Source organism: Lithobates pipiens, unplaced genomic scaffold (assembly GCF_037356315.1).
Source record: "Lithobates pipiens isolate NorthernLeopardFrog02 unplaced genomic scaffold, aLitPip1_a1.2 Scaffold_18, whole genome shotgun sequence".
Lineage (NCBI taxonomy): Eukaryota > Metazoa > Chordata > Amphibia > Anura > Ranidae > Lithobates > Lithobates pipiens.
The window spans coordinates 189,332,431-189,356,314 of NW_027507758.1; the positions used below are offsets into that span (position 1 = coordinate 189,332,431).

Here is a 23,884-nt window from a genome sequence, read left to right on the forward strand (position 1 = left end):
ACATGGGTTCCCCGCTGACATTAGACCCCAAACTGTGCCTACTAGGCATTTTCCCAGATGCCGACACAATTTTCCTACAAGAGACACTATTCTCTGCCCGAAAAACAATTGCTAAACTATGGATGAGGCAGGTTCCCCCAGGCTGTCTGACTAGAAGGCCAACGTAAACACCACATTGCCTTACAAAAAGTTAATCTACATCAATAGAGGGTGCACTGCAAAATATAACAAAGTTTGGGACCGCTGGCTTAATGCATCTGACACGTGTGTATAATACCACAGCATACGTCTCCCTCTGTCAAGTACTGCCCAACTGGACCTAGGTCAACAAATGTAATCGATCAGTAAATGTAAGTATTGCCTATACATGCTTTAAGTGGAATGACTGTACTGAGCAAAGGAAAACATTTGTGCATTGGAAAAAAAAAAAAAAAAAAAAACGTTTAAATTATTATTCAATTTTAATGAATTATCCAGACATAGACTGGGCAGAGGGAAACGCGCATTCATCTAAGGCTCGCCAATTCCTAAATGTCTTGCAGGACAATTTTATGGGTCAGATGGTAGACACAGCAACTAGAAATAAAGAGTTACTGGATCTACTGATTACCAACAATACAGACATGATCACGGATGTTGAAATATGGGAAATTTAGGAACCAGCGACCACAGGTCAATTGGCTTCTGTATAAAATCCACACAAATAGCAAACATAAGGGGAATACAAAGACACTGAATTTCAAAAAAAGCCAACTTCCCTAAACTAAGAACCTTACTAGAAAGCATAAATTGGAATAAAATCTTAGGAACAGAGAACGCGGAGGAGAGATGGGTTTGCTTTAAGAGCATATTAAATAACGGCAATAACAAATGCATCCCATTGGGTAATAAATTTAAAAGAGCGAACAAAAGTCCTGAATGGCTTAACTCCCATGTAAAAATGCATATAAAAGCAAAGGAGAAGGCCTTTAAAAAATACAAGGTTGAGGGATCATCATCAGCATTCAGACTTTATAAAGAATGCAACAAGAAAATGTAAGGGTGAAATAAGGAAGGCTATGATAGAACATGAAAGATACATAACGGAGGAGAGCAAAGAAAAAATCCCAAGAAATTATTTAAAGTGGAAGTAAACTCCCTTATCGTTTTCAGCCAAGGAAGCTGCCATCTTTGCCTCTGTTTAATCTTCAACTGCTATGGTGCTGCACATGTGATTCTTTATGACACCAGCCATTGGATGGTTTGATAGTTTGGCTGAGAGCACAGTCAATGTGCAGTTAGCATTCCCGGCATGCCTTTTTTTTTTTACTGTTTAAATCAATGGGTTTACTTCCACTTTAAGTATGTAAATAGTAAAAAAGGGAGGAGGACAGACCACATTGGCCCCATAAAGAATGAGGAAAGACATCTGGTTACAAAGGATGGGGAGATGACAAAGGTATTGAATTTATTCTTCTCAGCCTTCACGAGGGAATCGGGGGGCTTCAGTAACCAAAACTGCAGTGTTTATCCTCATGACACATCACAGGAAGCACCTCCATGGTTAACAGAGGAAAGAATTAAAATTAGATTTGGGAAACGTAACATTAATAAATCATCTGGACCAGATGGGAACTCAGTATGACTGGAATGGTACCAGCTGATTGGAGAAAAGCCAATGTAACACCAATATTTAAAAAAGGGCCCAAAATACATCCCTGGGAATTACAGACCAGTTAGCCTAACATCAATAGTATGTAAACTCTTGGAGGGGATGATAAAGGACTATATACAATATTTTAGTAATAACGGTATCGTTAGTAGTAATCAGCATGGATTCATGAAGAATCATTCTTGTCAAACCAATCTACTAACCTTCTATGAGGAGGTGAGTTGCCAGCTAAAAGGAAGGCCCGTAGACGTGGTGTATCTGGATTTTGCAAAAGCATTTGACACAGTTCCCCATAAACATTTACTGTACAAAATAAGGTCCCTTGGCATGGACCATAAGGTGAGTACATGGATTGAAAACTGGCTACAAGGGGCGAGTTCAGAGGGTGGTGATAAATGGGGAGTACTCCATGGTCAGGTGTGGGTAGTGGGGTCCCCCAGGGTTCTGTGCTGGGACCAATCCTATTTAATTTCTTCAGAAACGACCTGGAGGATGGAGTAAACAGTTCAATCTCTGTATTTGCGGACGATACTAAGCTAAGCAGGGCAATAACTTCTCTGCAGGATGTGGAAACCTCGCAAAAATATCTGAACAAATTAATGGGGTGGGCAACTACATGATAAATGGGGTTCAATGTAGAAAAATGTCAAACAATGCAATCTATACACTGGGTTTGGGGGGGGGGGACCTCTGGGAGAATCTAGGATGGAAAAGGACCTGGGGGTCCTAGATGATAGGCTCAGAAATGGCATGCAATGCCAAGCTGCTGCTAACAAAGCAAACAGAATATTGCCATGCATTAAAAAGGGGATCAACTCCAGAGATAAAACAATCATTCTCCCGCTCTACAAGACTCTGGTCCAGCCGTACCTGGAATATTCTGTCAAGTTCTGGGCACCAGTCCTCAGGAAGGATGTACTGGAAATGGAGCTAGTACAAAGAAGGGCAACAAAGCTGATAAAGAGTCTTGAGGATATTAGTTATGAGGAAAGGTTGCAAGCACTGAACTTATTCTCTCTGGAGAAGAGACACTTGAGAGGGGATATGATTGGTGACCCCACAATAGGGATAAAAAAAATAAATAAAAAAAAGAAGGAGAAGAGGGGAGTTTAACAAGACTCATAGCCACTCATTAAAATTAGAAGAAAAGAGGTTTAACCTTAAAGTGTGTAAAGGGTTCTTTACTGTAAGAGCGGCAAGGATGTGGAATTCCCTTTCACAGGCGGTGGTCTCAACTAGGGACATTGATAGTGCCAAGAAGCTATTAGATAACCACCTGAATGACCACAACATACAGGGATATACAATGTAATACTGATATAACAACACACATAAGTTGGACTTGATGGACGTCTTTTACACCTCACCAATTATGTTTTTTTTTTTTGAAAGAAGAGAAAGAAAAGAAAGAAAAGAGGGAAGAAGAATAGCACTACTGAAAAAAGGCTCAGAACCCCTGAGTGTTTCAACAGCCTCGGAGCTGTTTTCACCCATGGAAAAAAGCTGATTGTTGTATGAGCCTCTTATCCCCTGCTGTGTGAGCGACTCGTCCTCCACTCGATCTATCACGGAGCCAAGCTCAGTTCCCTGCGATGCACGGGGACGGAGAACGGCACTAAATTCAAAAAGTGAAACACACACATTACATACAGTATAATGTAATCTTACAGATTACATTGCTGTATGTAATTATTTCACATTGCTATTGTCCCTAGTGGTCTGCCCAGTGCCCTGCATGTAATTTTATATTATAAAAATTGTTCTTTCTGCCTGGAAACTGGAGATTGTCCATAGCACCCAAAAGTGTCCCTTTACATCAAAAGTGGTTTTAGACCAGCTAGAAAACAGCGATAATAAATTAGAATCACTCGCAGAATTAAGCGATAGTGATTTGTGGGGAGATCTGTCATCAAACACCGAAAAGTAATGACAGTGAAAATTTTGCAACAGATTTAAGTGAGCTATTCCTAAGAATTACAGACCTACAATATAAAAAAACAAATTTTCATGCTAAATAATTGTACGGCTTTCAGCACCAAAAATCTGAAATAATCATACCGCCAGGGAGTTTAAGGGTTTTTCAATTCATAGCCGAGAGTAGAAAGCTCAAAAAGGTTAGGGGTTCCCAAAGTAATAAATAATGTAGGCCTAATTTGGTGGGTTGAGATCTTGAGGGATCTCCTACCAAAGTTACTAGCTGTTTCTGCCCAGCTTAGATTTACATCTCATGCAGAGGTGTTCCTAAACGAAGGCCCCATTCACACCTGAGCGTTTTGTAGCTTGAAGCTACAAAACGCTGGGAGGGGGAAAAAAAAAAAAAAAAAAAAAAAAAAAAAAAGGATTTTTTGTACTCTCTGTAAAAAATCCTTTGCTCTGTAGTTCACCGACTGACACAGCTCCTCTCAGACCATTGGGTTGTTACGCCACCTTCAGGAGAGGACTAGGCATAACATGTTAACATGTATTAACAAAACTAGAACTTTCTAGTTCTGCCCAAGGGGCGGTCCCTTAGGTAACAACCCCACAACCTGCATTGCAGCTTCAGTACCTCAACAAGCAGTTGAGAAAAATACGTAAAGAAAAATAGGATGGGCGGGTGCTGTGTCAGTCGAACTACAGAGAAAAGGATTTTACGGCGAGTACAAAAAAAAAAAAAAATCCTATTTTCTCTTACGTTCACCGACTGACAGCTCCTCTCTTAGACCATTAGGGCGTCCACAAGCAGTGCAAAAACGAGGGGTGGGAAAACAGCATTAAAAAAACACACAACACTTCACCCACAATGGCATGTGGGAACTAGTATAAAAACTTTACCCACAAAAAACAGTGTGAGGGAATAACCAAAACTTAAAAAGGTACTTTGTTTTTAACAAAAAATAAACAAACACACACACACACACAAAAAAAAAATTTAAGTGCAATTGCAATTATACAGCCGCCTGCAAAACTTTGCGGCCAAAACAGACAACTACCTTGTAGAATTTTGTAAAAGTGTGAACAGATGACCAAGTCGCCGCTTTACACACTTTAGTGACAGACGCGTGATGTCAGAAGGCCCAAGACATTCCGATTGCCCTTGTGGAGTGGGCCATGACCGGAAAGGGGGGCACCTGCCCCTTCAAGGCGTAGGCCTGTACTACAATCTGTCTGATCCACCTGGAAATGGTGGCCGGCGAGATCGCCATGCCTCGTTTTGGACCAGCCACCAAAACAAGGAGTCCGACTTCCGGAAGGGAGCCGTAGCAGACAAATACACCCTCAGAGCCTGAACCACATTCAGGGCATGAAGGGCCACTTCCTTAGGATGTGTCAGTTTAGAACACAGAGATGGTAACACAATGTCTTCTTTGATGTGGAACGCCAAAACCACCTTCGGCAGAAAAGAAGGTTGCGGACGCAACACCACCTTATCCTTGTGGATAACCAGATAGGGCTACTTGCAAGACAAGACCGCCAATCCCGAAACCCTCCTGCCCGAAGTAATGGCCACTAGAAAGACCACTTTCTGGGAAAGATTCAGAGGGATCTCCGATATTTTCAAATGTCGGTTTTTGAAGCGCCGATAACACCAGGTTCAGATCCCACTGGGGTAACGGTGGACGCACAGAAGGAACTACATGTCGGACCCCTTGAACAAAAAGTGCTCACTAGAGAGTGAGACTCCAGGGGGTCGCTGAAAAAAAAAGACAGCCAAAAGCTGATATTTGTCCCTTAATGGTGCCTAAAGCCAATTTCTGGTCTACTCCTTGCTGTAGAAACCGCAGGATCCTGGCTATAGAAAAAGGAGGAGCGCGGATGCCATCCTTTCTCCTCACACATGGAGATGTAGGCCTTCCAGGTACGATGATATATCTTCCGGGAAGAAGACTTCTGTACTCTCAGCATAGTTTGGATCACAAAGTCCGAAAGACCCCGGTTCCTCAACACCTGGCTCCTCAATAGTCATGCCGTTAAAACCAGCGATGGTAAAGCAGGATGGAGAATCGGACCTTGAGACAGAAGGTCTTCTCGTAACGGCAGTCGCCAAGGGGCGTCTGCCACCAGGCGCACTAGGTCTGTGTACCAGGGATGCTGGGGCCAATCAGTATTACTGGAATCCCCTTGGTCTCCACTCTGCGGAGCAGACGTGGCAACAGTTTCAGCGGAGGAAAGGCATAGATCAGCTGGTACTGATCCCACGGAGCCACCAGCGCGTCAGACACATCTGCCCAAGGATCTCTTGTCCTGGACACGAATCTTGGCATCTTCCGATTGAGACGGGAGGCCAAAAGATCCACGTCTGGTGTGCCCCATCGCAGGCACAGTAGCCTGAACACCTCTGGATGCAACGCCCATTCTCCTGGGTCCAGTATCTAGCGACCGCCTGCCAGTTCTCCACTCCCGGGATGTAAATGGCCGACGGGGCCGATACATGTCGCTCTGCCCACTGAAAGATGCAAGTGACCTCCCATGCAGCGGCCAAGCTTCTTGTTCCTCCTTGGTGATTGGCGTATGCCATTGCCGTGGCGTTGTCTGACTGGATCCTGATCGGACGCCCTCAAAGTCTTATCGACCATGTGGAGAGACATAGCCTGAACGCTCTCAGCTCAAGCAGATTGATCAGCAACTTGGATTCCTCCAATGACCAGAGGCCCTGGGTCGACCGAACTCCCATTGCTCCACCCCAGCTGGTTAGGCTGGCATCCGTTGTGATCACTGTCCATTTCAGAGGTAGGAACGACTTCCCGGACTGAAGTGCCGGAGACCTCAGCCACCAGAGCAGGGAATCCCTGACTAATGGCTCACCTGAATCTGCCGATCCAGGGACAACAAAGATTTGTCCCATCTTGTCAAAATCTCCTTCTGCAGGACTCTGGTGTGAAACTGGGCGTACGGTACTGCCTCGAAGGAGGCCACCATGAGTCCCAGGACCCGCATGCAGAAGCTCAGCGACGACCACCTACGGTTCAAGCAGATTTACTGTGGCTCTGAGAGTCTGCAGCTTGTCTGAAGGGAGAAACACTCTCAACGTTTGGAGTACCTAGGCTTACGGCTGGACTCCATGGAAGCGAGTCAATCACCGACTTTTTTTTTTAGGTTCAACAGTCACCCAAATTCCTGCAGGGTCTGCATGGTGATCGCCACATCCTCCTCTAATTCTGAGGAAGAAGATGCTCTCAGGGGGAAGATTGTCTCGGTATCCCACGATTGCGATCCCGCAGCAACGCCAAAACAGGAGCCAATACCTTGGTAAAGACTCGGGGGGCTGATGCCAAACCAAAGGGGAGAGCCACAAACTGGTAGTGGGCTTCCCCAACTGCAAAATCACAGAAACCTCTGATGCCTGAGGCATATGGGTATGGGCAGGTACGCATCCAGGATGTCCAAATACGTTTTTTTTTTTTACCACCTTTGCATCCACACACCGCCTCGATCTTGGCAATGAACGAATTGAGGACCACCGACAAAGCGTCCAGAGGCACTGCACAGTCTGCAGGCGAACCGGTTGCAATTGCCTGGATTTCAGGGAAAGAAACACCAGCTTCTGAAGCCATGCTGACCCTACCCTGTCTGCCACCTGATAGGAGGGTGGGACCATCACTGTCCTAAGTCCCCAACTGCTGCTGGATGAGGGGCTCTTTCATACAGGACTCGCCACCCTGACTGGTTCTGCGCTGTTCAGCTAGTAGTGCCTGTGTCCTATGGCAGCTCCCAGATGCATAGGAGATCACACCGCGCTGTGCAGAGCTGCTCTGAAACTGACCAAAAACGTGTTCAGGCTTCAAGAAAATGACCGCCGAGCGTCCAGTATAAAAAGGACATAATCACAGGGAAAATGGCCGCCGAACTACAGGAAAATGGTCAGAGAGCATGCTGCTCCTTGCCCCACCAAAGATGGCCGCCGAGCACTGTATACCATGAGGGACAGTGAAGAACAGGCAGATAAAATGGCGGTGAAACAGCGCTACAGCGATCAACAGACACAGCCTCCAGACACCTCCAGGGAGAGACCTACACACATCCAGGGCACAGCCAGCCAGTGCAGTACCCCCCAGGTGAGAGCCCCTGTACATGGTACACACACCGCTCAGCAGCCCACGCAGCATCCCCCACAGGGAGGGAGGGAAGAATCGACCTCCCAGGGAATGCCCAGCTGCTCAGCCCCACCGAGGCAGTAAGCTGTACTTACCAGTCCTGAAGAGCTGGGTGACATTCCATCACAGACCCACTCTATGCTGCTGGCCCGGCAAACTGCGAGGCAGACATCAGTAGCCCGGTCATGTGTGCTCCGGAGCATTTACGCTCACTGACTGCCTCTGGAGCTGAGGCCTGTCGTGGCCGGCTCAGCGTGGAGATCTGGTCTGCACACGCTTGCTGGCCAGGCTGGGGAGACTACAAGGATAAGGGTATACAGCCTGTCACCCAGCCGGCTGTTGATAGCAGATCACAGGATCTTTAATCTTGCGCAAAAACAAAGCTTCTGCAAAAAAAATAATTAAAAAAAAATCCACAGACCGATGGGCCCACAGGGTTCCTAGGTCCTTCTCCTTCACTAGGAAGGAAAAAAAAAACAAAAAAAAACTGAAGCTGCAATGCAGGCTGTGGGGTTGTTACCTAAGGGACCGCCCCTTGGGCGGAAATAGAAAGTTCTAGTTTTATTATTACATGTTATGCCTAGTCCTCTCCTGAAGGTGGCATAACAACCCAATGTCTAACCCAAGTGTCAGTCGGTGAACGTAAGAGAATCTATTATTCTCAATGGAGATGGTTCACATCTCACGTCACCTGAAGCTGAACGCATGAAGCTCAAACAAGTTCTGGACCCTTTTTTGTCGCTCAAACCGGGCAGATTTGGGCATTTTCCTTGTTTTTACATTGGTCCCCTTCTGCCCTGCACAAAATTGCAGCCGAAAATGTCGCAAAATCGTGGGAAAAACTATGCAAAAATCGTGTGATTTTCTGCCTGAAAATGCCACATTCAGGTGTGAATGGGGCCTAACTGTTATACTTTCTATTTTATAAAATAATAGGGGGGGGGGGGAGCCCCAGCAAAGGAAATAAGCTGACAAAGTACTTTTGGACTTGAGAGAGACACACATACACACACCAGTATTAACTCAAGTTCATACAACTTACATTGTAAAAAGACATTTGCCATTTTTGTTTACAATAATTCTACTGCAAGAGAACATATCTGTGTAAACTAGAACAGAAACCCCCCCTTGAGGCTGGGTTCACACTGAAGCAATGCGGGAAAGCCGCGAATCCGCGGCGGGTTCCCGCATCGCATGCCTCCCACCGGCAGTTCACACTGCCATATGCGGACTGCTGGGAGTGTCAGTGAAACCTTAATGACACCCCCAGATCAGTTCACATATCGCAGTGCGATCTGCAAACTCGGACAGGAATCGGATCGCATGGTGTGAACACCCATGCGATCCGATTCTGCTGCGGACCAAAAAAAGGGTCCTGTGCGAGTTTGGAGCGGGTGCGATGCGAATTCAGCCATACTATCTGTATGGCTGAACTCGCATCGCACAGAGATCGGATGTGATTTTTTCCAATGAAAAAAAATGCTTTTATTGAAGGATTCGAAATATACAAACAAAGAATCCAGTACAATATATCTTCATAACAAAATACAATAGTGAAACAGCATCCATAGTAGAAACAAATGACGTGTAAACAACAGGAAGGTATAATTTCTGTACCAATATGAATGCCATACATCATCAGGTAAAGTGTTCATGTGGACCCGGAGTACGGCTCAAGTTGCTAGACTTTAACAGGAAGTACAGGGTCAAAGAGGTTCAAAGAAAGGGTATACCTTCCAGCAGTCAAGTCCCGTAACCATCCGGGAGATAAATTCTAGGGGTCAGCTCAGCTGGAGGGCTTATCAGGAAGATGTATAAAAAGGGAGTAGTACACTATAAAGAAAGTGCGCAATAAACAGAAAAAAAAACTCTATTGATATGGAATTAACTGGTTTAATATCGAAGGGGGACAGGTAGGGTGTGGGAGAAAAGTAAATAGAACAAAAAAAAAAAAAAAGAAAAAAAAAAAAGATAATTGAAGATAGAATTGAGAGAGCATGAAGGACATTAGGGCCTGGGAGTGGGGGTGGGAGGGACTCCGGTTACCAGCTGAGAGCATTCATCCGATGAACGGAAATGGAGCCAACACGCCCAAGTAGCCCAGTATTTGGATGGGGTATCTTTGGCTTGCGAAATTAAGTTTTCCATGTCCGCTATAGTGGAGACTCTCTTAATCCAATCTGAAATTGAGGGGGGTGTGGACGATTTCCATAGGGAGGGAATACACATTTTCGCGGCATTCAGCAAATGTTGTGCCAAAGAGCGGTGATATGTTTTCATTGGGATGGTGGAGTGGTGTAGGAGCATCATGGCTGGGGAGAAGTCAATGGGGAGCGTGGTGATTCGACAGATTAGGCGGTGAACCTCAGCCCAGAATGGTTGGAGTCGAGAACAGGCCCACCAAATATGTAGGAAAGATCCAGCCCCGTCTGCGCATCACCAGCAGGAAGGGGAGGTAGAGGGGTATCGTTTGTGAAGTTTAACAGGCGTGAGATACCACTTGGAGAAAATTTTGAAATTGTTTTCTTGAACTGAAACATTGAGGGAGCCTTTGTGGATATATGTAAAGATGTTCAACCAATCTGAATCCGATAGTGTCAAGGATAAATCAGATTCCCAGCTATGAACCGCTAGATTATCTTTTGGGGTGTGAGCCGTGAAAAACAAGGCATATATGCAAGAAATGATGTGACGTTGGGGTTCAGACTGGTTGCACAAGGTTTCAAACGGAGTGAGCTGCCTGGCAAAATCAAGTTTAGAGCGCCTATCCGTCAGGAAGTGTCTGATTTGGAAATACACCCACCGCGGGAAGGGACGACCCGAGGGTTGTGAAGGGAGATCAGTTATAGGTCAGAACTGGGAGTTAGAGAAAAAAAACATAGCTCTAATGTCGGGAGATTGCCATAAGCCAGATAGAAATGTGTCTGATTGACCTGCTGGGAATTCCGGGTTATTTATTAGGGTCATCGGACTATGATGCGAGGAAATGTGGTGGGCATGACATGCTGCGTGGTAGGCATGCAAAGTACTAGCAATGAGGGGATGTTGTGTACACTGTTGGGGGACGTGCTCAGGGAGCAGCCATGGAAGGGATTTAATCGGGTAGAGAGAGAAAGCGCTTTCCGTTAGTACCCAAGCTTTGGATTGCGAATGCACATTCCAATCCACAATTCTAGTTAGGAGGCTCGCCCAATAATATTTTTTGAAATCGGGTAGACCAATCCCTCCTTTAGATTTCGGAAGGGTCAGTCTAGTAAAGCTTATTCTGGCACGCTTACCAGCCCAAATAAAGTTGGCACAGATAGATTGGAGAGATTTAAAAAAGGCTGGGGGAAGTTTGATAGGGATTGTTTGAAAAAGGTATAATAGGCGAGGTAGGACATTCATTTTAATAATGGAGGCCCTACCAAACCAAGAAAATAGGCCGGTAGACCAGTTTTTTAGGTCATTTTGGATGGTCTGGAGTATTTGATGGAAGTTAAGGGAGTATAGGTTTCCCAGTTTGGACGGTAGTTTGATACCTAAATAGGTGATTGCAGAAGTGTTCCAGCGAAAGGGGAAGTTTTTTTGGCACAGCGCTATGGTATCTCTATTTAGGGATATATTCAAAGCTTCTGATTTAGAGAAATAAATTTGTAGGTTGGATAGCGTTTTGAAATCGTCTAGGTCCTTAAGGAGATTAGGAATGGAGACAAGAGGTTCTGTAAGGAAAAGTAGTATATCATCGGCGAATGCGGCAATTTTTTGAATCTTGGGTCCGATCTGTATCCCTTTAACATCTGGATTGGAGTGTAATCTACGGAAAAGGGGTTCCAAGGTAAGGATAAATAAAAGGGGGGAAAGTGGGCAACCCTGACGAGTCCCATTAGACACGGAGAAGGCGTCCGACAGCTGACCATTGATCCTGACCTGAGCCGTAGGAGATGCGTATAACGCCATAATAAAAGAAAGCAGGCGTTCCGGGAAACCTATTTTCCGTAGTACTTCTTCCATGTAGTCCCAAGCCACTCTGTCGAACGCCTTCTCCGCGTCCAACGAGAGAAAAAATCCTTGTTGTGTTGTGGAAGTCAGCCAGTGATGTACCGAGATCGCTTTAATCGTGTTATCTCTCCCCTCTCTTCCCGGCACAAACCCCACCTGATCAAGTGACACTAGCTGGGGAAGAAGGGGGAGAAGACGGTTTGCCAAGATCTTGGCATAGATCTTTAAGTCAACATTTATTAATGAAATAGGTCTATAGTTTGTCACTTGTGTATCATCTTTGTTAGGTTTCGGGATAACAGTAATATGTGCTCTTAGTGAGTCTCGCGGGGGTGGTTTTTCAGGGGACAATGAGTTGAAAGCCGCTAGGAAATGTTTTTTTAGGGTGGCAAAAAAAGTTTTATAGTAACAGGTCGTCAGGCCATCAGGGCCTGGGCTTTTCCCGAGTTTCATATGTTTGAGGGCCATGTCAAATTCCTGAGCTGAGAGGGGAGCATTTAAAGAAAGAGCGTGCTCAGGAGAAATTGGGGCTGGGGTATATTCGCTGAGAAATTTATCAATTAAAAGTTTTCTATGGGCCCTGTCCGCCTGGGGTAAGTTGTCTTGAAGGTTATAGAGTTTGGAATAGTACTGAACAAATTGGTCCGCGATCATGTGGTTGGTTACTACTTTATTACCCTTTGGGTCCGTGATGGAATGAATGGTGCTAGCGGCGTGTTGTTTTTTTAGTGCTCTAGCTAAAAGTTTGCCCGACTTATTGCCGTATTCATAGAAAAATTTACGGGAAAGCATATAGTTTCTTTTAATTTGGGAGCTTAGAATTTGGAGTAGTTCTTGCCTCGCCTTCTGTAAGTCAGAGAGTACATTGTGGGCTAATGAAAGTTTATGGGCCTTTTCTAGGGATTTAATACGATTGGAAAGCTGGGAGATAGCGTTATTTCTTTCCCTTTTCGCCGAAGCAGCTATAAATTCTCCCCGAATTGTACATTTATGGGCCTCCCAAATCGACATGGGGTCCATCGTAGGGGAGTGATTCTCTGTGAAGTAATCGGTCAGTTTTTCCTGAAAGGAGGTTGCCATTGCAGGATCAGACAACAAGGAGGGATCTAATCGCCAAATCGGTGCAGTGCGTGGGTTGTCGGCAATCTGTATGGTCATGGAGACCGGGTGGTGATCAGAGATATACATGGCTTCTATGGACGCAGAACATAGGCAAGGTAAATCTCTTTGTGTGATGAATAGGTAATCTAACCTGGAGTACCTATTGTGAGGAATAGAAAAAAAGGAATAGTCCCGCCCTTGGGGATGCAATGTGCGCCAGGAGTCATGCAGGCAAAGCTCATGTAAGTGCGACTTAATGGTGCGTAATGCTTTGTAAGTGAGAGAGGAAGAGCCAGTAGAGGAATCTTGAATCGGGTTGAGAGGAACATTGAAGTCCCCCCCTAGGATGAGCATGCCCTCCTGGAAAGAGGATAGTTTGGCCAAAGTTGATTTAAAAAAAGCCGGTTGTCCGGTGTTTGGCGCATATATATTAGCTAAAGTGATACGTTTGTCACCCAGACTGCCTTTCACAAAGATAAACCTGGCCTCGGGATCCATCATGGTTTCGTCAATTTGGAGGGGGCACCTTTTAGCTACAAGGACCGAAACACCTTTAGATTTCATGTTAGGATTGGGGGCGTGATACACCAGTGGGAAACGATGGTTAGTAAGTTTGGGAATGGAGTTGGATTTAAAATGGGTTTCTTGTAATAGCACTAAGTCTGCTTTGCATTTGTGAGCAAAGAGCAGAACTTGGGACCTCTTTTCGGGGATGTTGAGACCTTGCGCGTTTAGAGAAACTATCTTGAGTGAGTCTCGTGTGTTCAATTTGGGTTTGGGGGACATGTTTTAGGTGGTTGAGCGCCTTAGAAGGTGTGAAAAAATGGGGAATGGAGTACGACCAGCTCACACTATGCAGAATGAAGGGCTAACCAGAACGATGCTATGAGAATTTGGCCTGGGGGAATGATGTGTCGCTGAATAAGATTATGGCGGATAGGAAACCGGAGTCCCGCCGCGGGGAATGGAGGATGAACTTGTAATAGAAAAAATGTGGATACAGTATAAAAAGGTTATAGAATGTGCCAAAAATAAATATCCGGAAACAAAATTTAGAAATAAAGGAAAATTAAACAGGTCTAGTAAGGGAGGGAACACTTAAAGGGAAGAGAGAACCGTAAATAATACGAGGGTCCCTCTAAAAGTGAGCCGGAGAAATGCAAGTCCTGCTTGCACTTCCACTACAAGTCACAGGGGTGGCCCCTATGACTAGTGTCCGGGAACGGTCGGTGGGTAAACAAGGTGTAAGGTTCAATAAACTTATATAGAAAAGTACCACCATGTGGGAGGAGAGCCTGAGACTATCGAAGACAAGGATGAGAAAATAAAACGGGAAGGACATCTTTTAGCCCGCTGAATGAGGAATTAAAAAGGGGGATCCCAGTCACCCTGGGATCCTGCAATTAGGGAGGCTAAAGGAGAGACTCAGCCGAGACATCTACCTATAGGACTAATGTATACAACATCAACCCCCTACCCTCTATTAAATTATAACATGAATCATCCAATGGTGTATTTGTGACTAAGAGACTAGTAGGCAGTTAGCTCAGTCTAATAATGTAGTAAACCGGGGTGAGTACTCGTAATCTGGACTATGATAGTGTCAGAGGTCCCCCTACATAGCCCAGGCCTACGGCATCCGCTAAGAAGGCAGGTTGCAAATAGATACACATACACCCAGACTGCCCTCAAAGTCTAGCTTATATATAAGCATGATGTAGGGTTGGAATGGGATTTCGACCACCTTGTCAGGTGAACTTGTTGGTAAGGCAATCAGACACCGTGTCGGTCAAACTAGAGCACAAACAATAAACAGTAAAAAAAAGGAAAGAAGAATTGGTAGAAAACAGCAGGTGAGCCCATGTTCACCTCAAACTGTCAAGACAGTTGCCGTGAAGTGGATCAGCTGCTCTTTCCTCCATAATTAATGCCTAATCACTTCATCAACTGACAAGATAACAGAAAACCAATATTAACTATTAGAAACTGCGTGTATATTCTCCTGGATTCTCAGCAATTGGGGTAGCAGTTCTATTACATAGTGAAGTCTGGATCCTGTGTTATCATCACTGAGCCCAAAAAGGTGAGTAATAGGACTGCACTCCAAGCTATACATGTGGGGAGATTACTCTCTGCACCCAGAATAAATCAACCAACCCCAAACTATAAATGAATGACAGGGGTCAAAATAAAAACAAGAAAATGAGAGTGGGGGGGATACGACATCCCCCCCCCCCCACCCTTCGCGTAATCCCCAGATATCTGGTTAGAGAACTACATATTACTATGCATCTACGGGGGCAAACATAACTGTAGTACTCCTAGGCATCATCAACATAAAGCTAAAGCAAAAATTATAAGATTAAAATCAAAACATGTGCTGCTAAAAGCAGAGAAAATCGCCCAATGACAGCCTCCGCACCCGCCAAAACAAACTGGTACCGGGTAAAGCAAGAGAAATGAGTCATCTCCACCAGAGGTTGTGAAACTCGCTGCGATGCTGATCTCAGCGTAGACTTGTCCAGATCGTGAGCACTGACATCTTATCCGAGGAATCTGGAGGCATATAGATACAGTCCTCGTGTCGTATAGTGACACAACAGTGACAGTGGCGGAGCTCAGGCAAACGTCTGGGAGAGCAGGTCGGATAACATATGCGGGTGGGAAGTAGGCATCACGCAGAACCGAACGGTGCAGGTAATCAAGCATCAGTCTGTCAAGAGCCTTTTGCAGTAAGGGAGTGCGGTGAAACCATAGAGAAATAAGGGGAGTGAGAAGGAGGCCGAAACAGTAGAGGGATGAGGGAGCTCAGCTAGAGAGCTAAGTAAGAAGGCAGAGAAGCAGAGCAAGTGGAGGAGGAAAAAGTAAGGAGTGAGGAGAGAGTAGATAGAGGAAGATCAACAAATCGGGCAGTACTGCAACAAGCAGGACCGGGCCTAGCGGTCTCGGCGGGCTCTTCTGGAATTAGGTGTTCTTTGAGGAATAGCGTCCGAATCCACTCCGTGCCGGTTAAGATGAGATCCGGAATCCGATGGAGATCGGCGTCTTCTGTATCGAGAGCGTTGGTAGTCCGGATGTGATTTTCACTGCAGTGCGGTGCGGTGCGAATCACATCCGGGTCTCCCAGCCGCAGCAGTGTGAACCCAGCCTGAAGGGGAGGTAAAAACCGAGTGATATGCTTCTTGAACAAAGCGACGTTTCAAAAATCTAGTCACATTGCATGTGTCTCCTGCAGACAGACGAGGGCAGGGCGAAAAGAAGCAATATAATCAAAGACAGATTGTTTTTTTTAAAGAATTCTTTATTAATTAAATTAGAGGGCTCATAACTCATATGGCCATGTCTGTTCTGCACGTAATAAGACTTCTATTGTTTTTACGGCCAATTTAAAATTGAGGCAATATTTTGCGCTCCGCTATAGCAAATAATTTACATAAAAGAATGAGTAATATAGATGATACGTATGCATAAAAAAAACAAAAACAGTTGATTCAAATTCAAAATAATCAAACAGATTTCCCTGATCAAGAACAATTATTAATGATATTGCTTTCCCCTTCTCGCATAGGAAGAGTGACAGAAAAAAAAATGACTTACCGTTTCAGATACAAAGCCAATTGTATTAATTTTCACTCGTCCATATATGCCAAGTGTATCAATTTTATCCAGGTTAATCCTGTGTTTGTATGAGAGCAAGAATTTTCCATTTGAAGAAACCTAAAAAACACATTCACGAACATTTTATACATGAAAAACTACAAACATATAAAATATATTCAGTAAAGGTCTACAACTCAAAATTACAAAACTAATAAAAAGACAAACCAAATGAATCCATCTATTGTAATTTTTACCTGCATGTTTTTTAATAACAATAATAAAAATATAATCCATCCAATTTAAAAAGACAAAATCAACAAAACAGGCATAAAACAAATGTAAAAAGAGATTCGGCAACTGTATTGGGCAACATTAAAGAAAAAAAAAAAATAATAATAATAATATCATATATGCAGACGAAGCAGCACTTTTCTTACCACAAAGCTTTGCATTGGACTGACCCAGTGTATTGTACAGTATAGTTTTTTTTTAAAAACATAGAACACACAGTCTCTATTGCTAAGTTCATACCGCTGCGATCCAATTTTCAGTGCAATTTGGATGTGGTTTGCATAGTCTGAGGCCAAAATTGTGCTGGAATCGCACCAAAGCAGTACAGGCAGGGCAGCCATCAAAATTTTGGGGCCCCTTACACAGCCTTAGACCTGAGCACCCCCAGGCCTGGCCACCATTTCCCAGAGTCCTTTAATCCAACCACTTTTAGTTTAACACTCTTACAACTTAAAGTGATACTAAACCTAAAAATGTTTTTTTACCTCAATGCATTGCTTGCATTACGGTAGGTAAAAAACGTTTTCAATTCCCCTGTATCCCCCCCCCCCCGCCCCTTCCTGTGTGGAGAGGAAAGAGGAGAGAAGAGATCAGCGCTGTACACGGCTGCATCTAATCTCCCCTTTCTTCCTCTTCAACAAGCATTCAAACAGCAGCAGGAGCCATTGGCTCTTGCTGCTGTCAATCAAATGCAGTGAAGAGGAAGGGCTAAGTCCCGCTGTGTAGGTCTATGAAGTGTGGCTCCTTAGACAAAGGTCGGGAGTGAGCATGCTCCATTTGTCCCCATAGCAAACAGCTTGCTATGGGGACATACAAAAAGAAGCAGAGGAGCCAAGATTGCTGCCAGGGACCCGAGAAGGGGGATCGGGCCACTCTGTGCAATACCACTGTACAGAGCAGGCAAGTATAATAGGTTTGCTATTTTAATAAAATAATAAAAGAAGACTTTAGGAACACTTTAATACAGTATATTAAAATGAAAAGTATATTCCAAGTCAACAGTGCTCAAGATTTAAAAAGGGTAAGTTATATTTTGCACAAAGAGCAGCAAAGAGACAGCCCCATTTATCCAGAAAAAAGCCAGCCCAATCCAGCAAACAGGCAACCCCATATATCCAGCAAAGAGACATCCCCATATATCCGGGCATGCCAAATTTGTTTTGAATCTAGGAGCCAGATGAAAAAGTTAGGAGCCAGTTTTTTTTAACCATTTGTTTTACTGGTTACTTTCACCCCCTTCCTGCCCAGGCCAGCTTTCACCACTGTTTTTCTATTTTTTGCTAAATACATGGAAAAAGACTGAAAATTTTGAAAAGCTGCACTGATGGGCCCTGATGAGGCAGCATTGATGAGTCTACATTGATGGGCACTGATGAGACTGCACTTACAAGGCTGTACTGATGGGCACTGATAAGGCTGCAGTGACAAGGCTGCACTGATAGCTGGCTGCATCAGCTCCGGGCTGTCCAGGGGGGTAGCAGGCTCCCCAGCTGCCAGACCTGACTCGGAGCCACTATAGAAGGAGCTCCAGGAGCCCAGAGAGGGAGTCCACACCACCATGGGGACAGAGAGAGCAACTTCCTGCTAGGGGCTCCATTACACCTGTCCGTTCCGCTCCTCCCCTGACCCGCCCATCCTACTACCCTACAACCCCACATCCCCCTTAAAGCGGAGTTACAGTTAAAAAAAAAAAAAAAAAAAAAAGTCAGCAGCTACAAATACTACAGCTGCTTACTTTTAATAATCGGACACTTACCTGCCCCTGGGTCCAGCGATGCGGTGGATCAAAGCCCCGCTCGTCTCCCCTCCGCTCGGCGGCACCGGCATTGTCAATGTGGGCCCACGACTGTGGCTTCACAGCTGGGCACCCACTGCGCATGCATGAGCTGCGCCTCGACTGGACACGCAATCATCTGGGACTTGTGACAGGAGATTGCCTAGAGGAAGGGGGCAGAGCCGATCTCCCTTCCAGCGCTGAGGGAAGTGACATAAGGAGCCGAGGTGAGTAAGGAGGCAGATTATGAGGGCCACCCTAGCAACAGGCATCCTTCTTTAACCCGCCTCACCCTTCCCAACCCCCGGGCCTCAGGCACACACAAAGCATTGCCTGCCAGCCACCTGGCACTCGCAGTAGTGTAGCAGTGACTCTTGTTGCGCCCAGTGCCGCTCCAAGACGCCATTTCTATTTGCAATGGCAACCTGGCGTCTGGGATTTGTCGAGCCCTGCTATATATTCAGCAGAGACATTCCAATGCAGCAAAGAAACAGCTTAATCCAGTAAAGAGACATCCCCAAATATTCAAAAAGAGACAGCCCAATCCCGTAAAGACATCCCAAAATATTCAGCAGAGAGCCCAATGTAGAAAAGAGACAGCCCCATATATTTAATAATAATAATAATAATAATAATAATAATAATATTAGTGAAGAAACATAAAATTAGACCACAATGAAACATGTCACATAAAAACACACAACATATATCCAAGTGAAAAAAAAAAAAAAAAAGTCCATAAAATGGTGAATATTGTGACCAAGTCTTGTATTCAGAAATACAGTGGCACACCTTCCCCGCTTATGGAGGTCACCCAAAGTGCTGAAGAAATGAGTGTCAGCTTACCAGATGTAGTTGACCTAATTAGTAAAAAAAAAAAAAAAAAAAAAGTCAAAAAACGGGCTCTAGCAAGATAATGCTTGCTGCACTGGCAAGGACTGTAGACTGGACTCCTACCATAAGGAACTTACGAATGGGATATAAAAGGTTTTATGAACCATAGTATATCACAACATTTTTGCATGTTTCATGACAGAGATCCTCATCTATTAACCTTCTGTGGGATAGACACTAGAAGGGTACTGATTTAAAGAAGGCTATCTCCCAGAACGAAACCCAGTGGCTGTATCGTTTACATACAATGTAGGCCCAGGGTTTAAATATTGAGTTGGATCTCAATGGCTTTTTTAACCAACGATTATTCTACCCAAGTATATCCCTTTGGACTCCTCACTAATCATTTTTGCACATCTCCCGTATCCGGGGAGCGGTTTTTAATTAAACAATTTAATTTTTTTTATATATTTCTATTCATTTTTTATATAATTTTTTTTGTTTATATTAAAAGCACTTTTAATGGTCATCATTAATGGAATGGGTTAACTAGCCCTCTCTAGTTGAGTAGATGCAATTGAACTGTTCAATGATCCAGTTTTTATTAATGTTGCATTTTATGGCATTTGTGATATTCCGGTAAGATTTACATTTGTTACGTGTCAGTCTGCATGCTTGCCCATTACCAGGGCAGAGGCTGTTAAACATTTAAATCTCCTCCCTGTATGCTAATGAATGAGCACTACATAAGCTTCATCTCCATAGTGACCAAGTACGCTTCCTGAAGACGTGTTTAACGAAACATACGTCAAGACGGTACTTGGTCACGCGATTACATCACTTCCAGTCCCTCTGGCTGTTCGCAGTCACAGGTGGAACACATGCCGGCTTCCAGTGCTACACTGCGGGATATTCACATACCCTGCTATGCTTTCTAGCCTCACTGCCGGATGATGGCACCATCAATGTAAGCAGCCACTTGGCTATGTTTGTCTTTATTACTTTTAATAAACGAGATTACACTATTTGGTTCCTTCTACATTTCGTTTCATATCCCATTCGAGAGTTCCTTATGGTGTGAGGGAACGAGTCCAGTCGACAGTCTTCGCCATTGCAGCAAGCATTATGTTGCTAAAGCTTGTTTGACCTTTTTTTCACCAATTAGGTCAACTACAGCTGGTAAGCTGACACCCATTCCTTGAGCACTTTGGGTGACATCCATAGGTGGTGAAGGTGTTCCACTGTTTTTTCTGAACACAAGACTTGGTCACAATATTCACCATTTTATAGACTTTTTTCCCCCACTTGGATACATGTTGTGAATTGCCTGTTTCATATGACGTTTCATTGTGGTCTAATTTTAGGTCCTATACGGCCAGCACGTTATTGGAGATTGTGATTGTTTGCACGTAAAGAGGAGGTTCACACAAAAATTGAACTGAATTTCTGAACCCCAGCCTCATTGTGCTGCGCGACTAGCGCAGTAAGGAATCTGGAAGTGAAGCCGCAACGCTTCACTTCCCGATTACCACACAGAGAATGGCGCTGGCAGCAGCCAAGAGCCGAGCGATTGCTCGGCATCGCTGGACTCCAGGAAAGGCAAGTGTCCATTTATTAAAAGTCAGCAGCTGCAGTATTTGTAGCTGCTGGCTTTTAATAATTTTGTTTTAGGTGGATTTTTTTTATATTTTTTTCACTTTTAGTGCCCCCCCCCCCACCAATTTTTCTTCCAATAAAAGGTGTGCCTAACCAAACAGAATCCTTCCCTCCCTCTAAAATAATTTTGAATATACAGAGTAATGATATAAACTCACCTGGAATTTATGAGGCAAAACAAGAAATATTACTTCAAATGGCTTCCCTGGTGTGATAGGCATGGGGTATGTTTTTTCTTCCCAGCCCCAGCTTTCATTCTGTAAGGTATTACAGATGATCTGACCCCAGTACCATCCTTTAAATCGTGGGTTGAAGTGGAAAGCCACATCACTACGTGGGCTCGTGCTGCTCCCACACTGGAAGTCTATCTGGAACCTGGCAACAATAATTTTAAAGCAGAATTTGGATCGTTAAAATGGTAGCCATTGTCAACATTTTAAATGATATATTCATTTTTACATTGTATTTAAAATTACTTAAAGACTGAAAGAGCAACTAGTTAATTTTAGATGTATAAAGGTGGCCATACACTACGCAATTTTATTGTTCAATTTCCTTTAAATTTACCAAAACTATGGAATAGGAGAGGACCCACTGGAACAATTTATTTAATTAGTATTTTGTAATTTTGCACTACATAGCCGATGGTAGAGCTAAAAGATTGCAGCGTTGTATGGCCAGTTTATTTTTTTATTTTTTTTTGCTTTTAAAAATGTAGAAGAATTACAAGTTACACAATACAGTAACTACACAAAATGAACATAACAAATCCACAACACCAGTGGCTCATACAGCGATTCCAGGTATTCACCACAGATAAATTGAGAATACAAATCATATGACAAATGTAGGGTAAATCATGAAGGGGGGGGGGGGGGGGTCACACATCCTTCTATAGCAGATCAAGGAAAAACACAGACAGGATCAGAGGAAGTCTATAGTTAACTGAGAGAACATGAGAGGCTGTCAAAGGGTAACCTATGAACAATGGTTAAAGGAAGGCACATAGTTGGTACTTTAACCAGTATATGGCCACCTTAAAGGAAGAAGTAGGAAAGCGGGTGAAAAAAAAAAAAAAAAAAAAAAAAAAAAAAAAAATGGGAGGTGGTATAATGATGAGAAAAGTAAATAGACCCTATTCTTTGATGCAGTAAGGCAGTGTATGATGGGATATGACGTTTCCTAGACGGTCATATGATGCGACATAAAATGATGGTCTGAGATGCATTTTAACATTTTGAACATAGGAGGTGCAGATTCAAAGCTGCCATGGACCAGGTAAGTGAGAGATTAGATGAATGATAAACCTGTGCTCTGTGTACAAAAAATGATCTGAATTTTAGGGGACTGCTGCAAACCCCAAATATCTGAATACAAAGTTATGAACTAAGGACTATTTTGTATACAAAAAAGTGAGCTGTCCTTTTAAATCATATAAAGTGCCTCAGAAAAAAACATAAGTACATAAACATTTCATACATAAAGTGTACATTCATAAATACATAAGCATTTCCTAATGATGAGTGCTTGTGTACAATTATAAATTCATATACACCAACCTTAAATACAAAAAGGCCAGTATGTGCATATGTGTAACCAATCCAAAGATGCTCAAATGCATCCAACTAAATAAACAAATCCAAAGTCCATCTAAAGTCTTGTATCATAAAAACCAGTGCTGTGAACCTTCACTTCCATCCACAATTACGAACCACCTTAAGCCCCGGTTCACACTGAGCTGCGGGAATGAAGCTGTGCGACTTCAGCTGATTCACTCCTGCATGTCAGTCCTGATTTCAGAAACAACTTTTTGAAATTGGTGCAGCACCGCAAATGCAGCGGTGCACCATGTCGGACGGTGCTATTGCCGCCTATTTGACATGTCAAATTGCATGTCAAACTGTACCAATGTGAATCAGGGCTTAAAAGGAGAAGTCCAGCCAAGGCTTGTTTGGCTGTACTTCTCCTGTGGATCACAGGAGTACAGTTCGTTTTCCACTCCTGTGACCCGTTTTCAGCAGAGAGCAAGCTGAAGTCCACTCTCTGCTGATGTCACAGAAGTCAGTCCAGGCACCATGTCATTGCCCCAATAAAGTCTGGATCTGCCAGGTGCCTGGACTGACACCTGGCTCAGCCTCTCAGAGCCTGAGCCGGCAGCCCCCACCACAGCCCAGTGACTGACAGTCTACAGATCTCTGCTTGGGGAGCTCTGAAAACCGAGCGGTCGGTGGTGTTCAATCTATCGGGGCTCAGTGCAGTGGCGCCTGGGGACCGATGCTGCATCCACTGAGGGAAGTAGGATTCCTAAAAAATAAAAAACCTTTAGTTTTGGTTTAAGAATGGCCACTTACCGTAAAGTATACCTCCTTTATAAGAGGTTAACACAGCAGGGCACAAACGAACCTCCTGGTCTGAAACTCTTCTCAACACTTCCAAACTCGCTTGATACCACCCGAGTTGTGCTTGGAATACTCAGAGAGAACAAACTATCTAAATCCTAAAACCAGCAGGATTAGAAGACAGTCCCCACCTGGACAACACCTAGATTATTGCTAGCGGCTATACCAACCACTAATGATAAAATCGCATGCAAAATCTGGCAGGCTGGTTGTATGCAAGCTGATAGATCAACCTGGGTACATTCAGCCTGCCCATACACTGTTCAAATCTTGGCCCGGTCCTGCTGAACCGTACAAGATTCAAACTGTCTATGAACAGCCTTAGACCATTCAGAGTATGAATCATTACAATTCTCTGAATACAGTCTTTAAACCAGTTTTCCATCCATTTAAAACTTGAATTTTCTAAGCCTATAACTGTGTGTGGGGAACTGTATCAAATGCCATTTGTAAAGCACACTATATCCACAGCCACTCCTTTGTCTAGGTTTTTGCATACTTCCTTGCAAAAAGAAAACAGACT

The 23,884-nt window shown here is 44.0% G+C and overlaps 1 protein-coding gene across 4 annotated transcripts in view; it reads right to left on the reverse strand.

Annotated features, from left to right (window-relative positions):
* The window catches only part of LGALS8 (galectin 8), a 59,976-nt gene that overhangs the window by 21,176 nt on the left and 14,916 nt on the right, over nt 1-23,884 (reverse strand). For all 4 annotated transcript variants that reach the window (XM_077486455.1, XM_077486456.1, XM_077486453.1 and 1 more), the window contains exons 4-5: nt 21,121-21,337; nt 16,405-16,524 (exon numbers count right to left, since the gene is read on the reverse strand). In XM_077486455.1, coding sequence (XP_077342581.1) covers nt 16,405-16,524; nt 21,121-21,337 — 337 coding nt within the window. The remainder of the gene's footprint in view (nt 1-16,404; nt 16,525-21,120; nt 21,338-23,884) is intronic.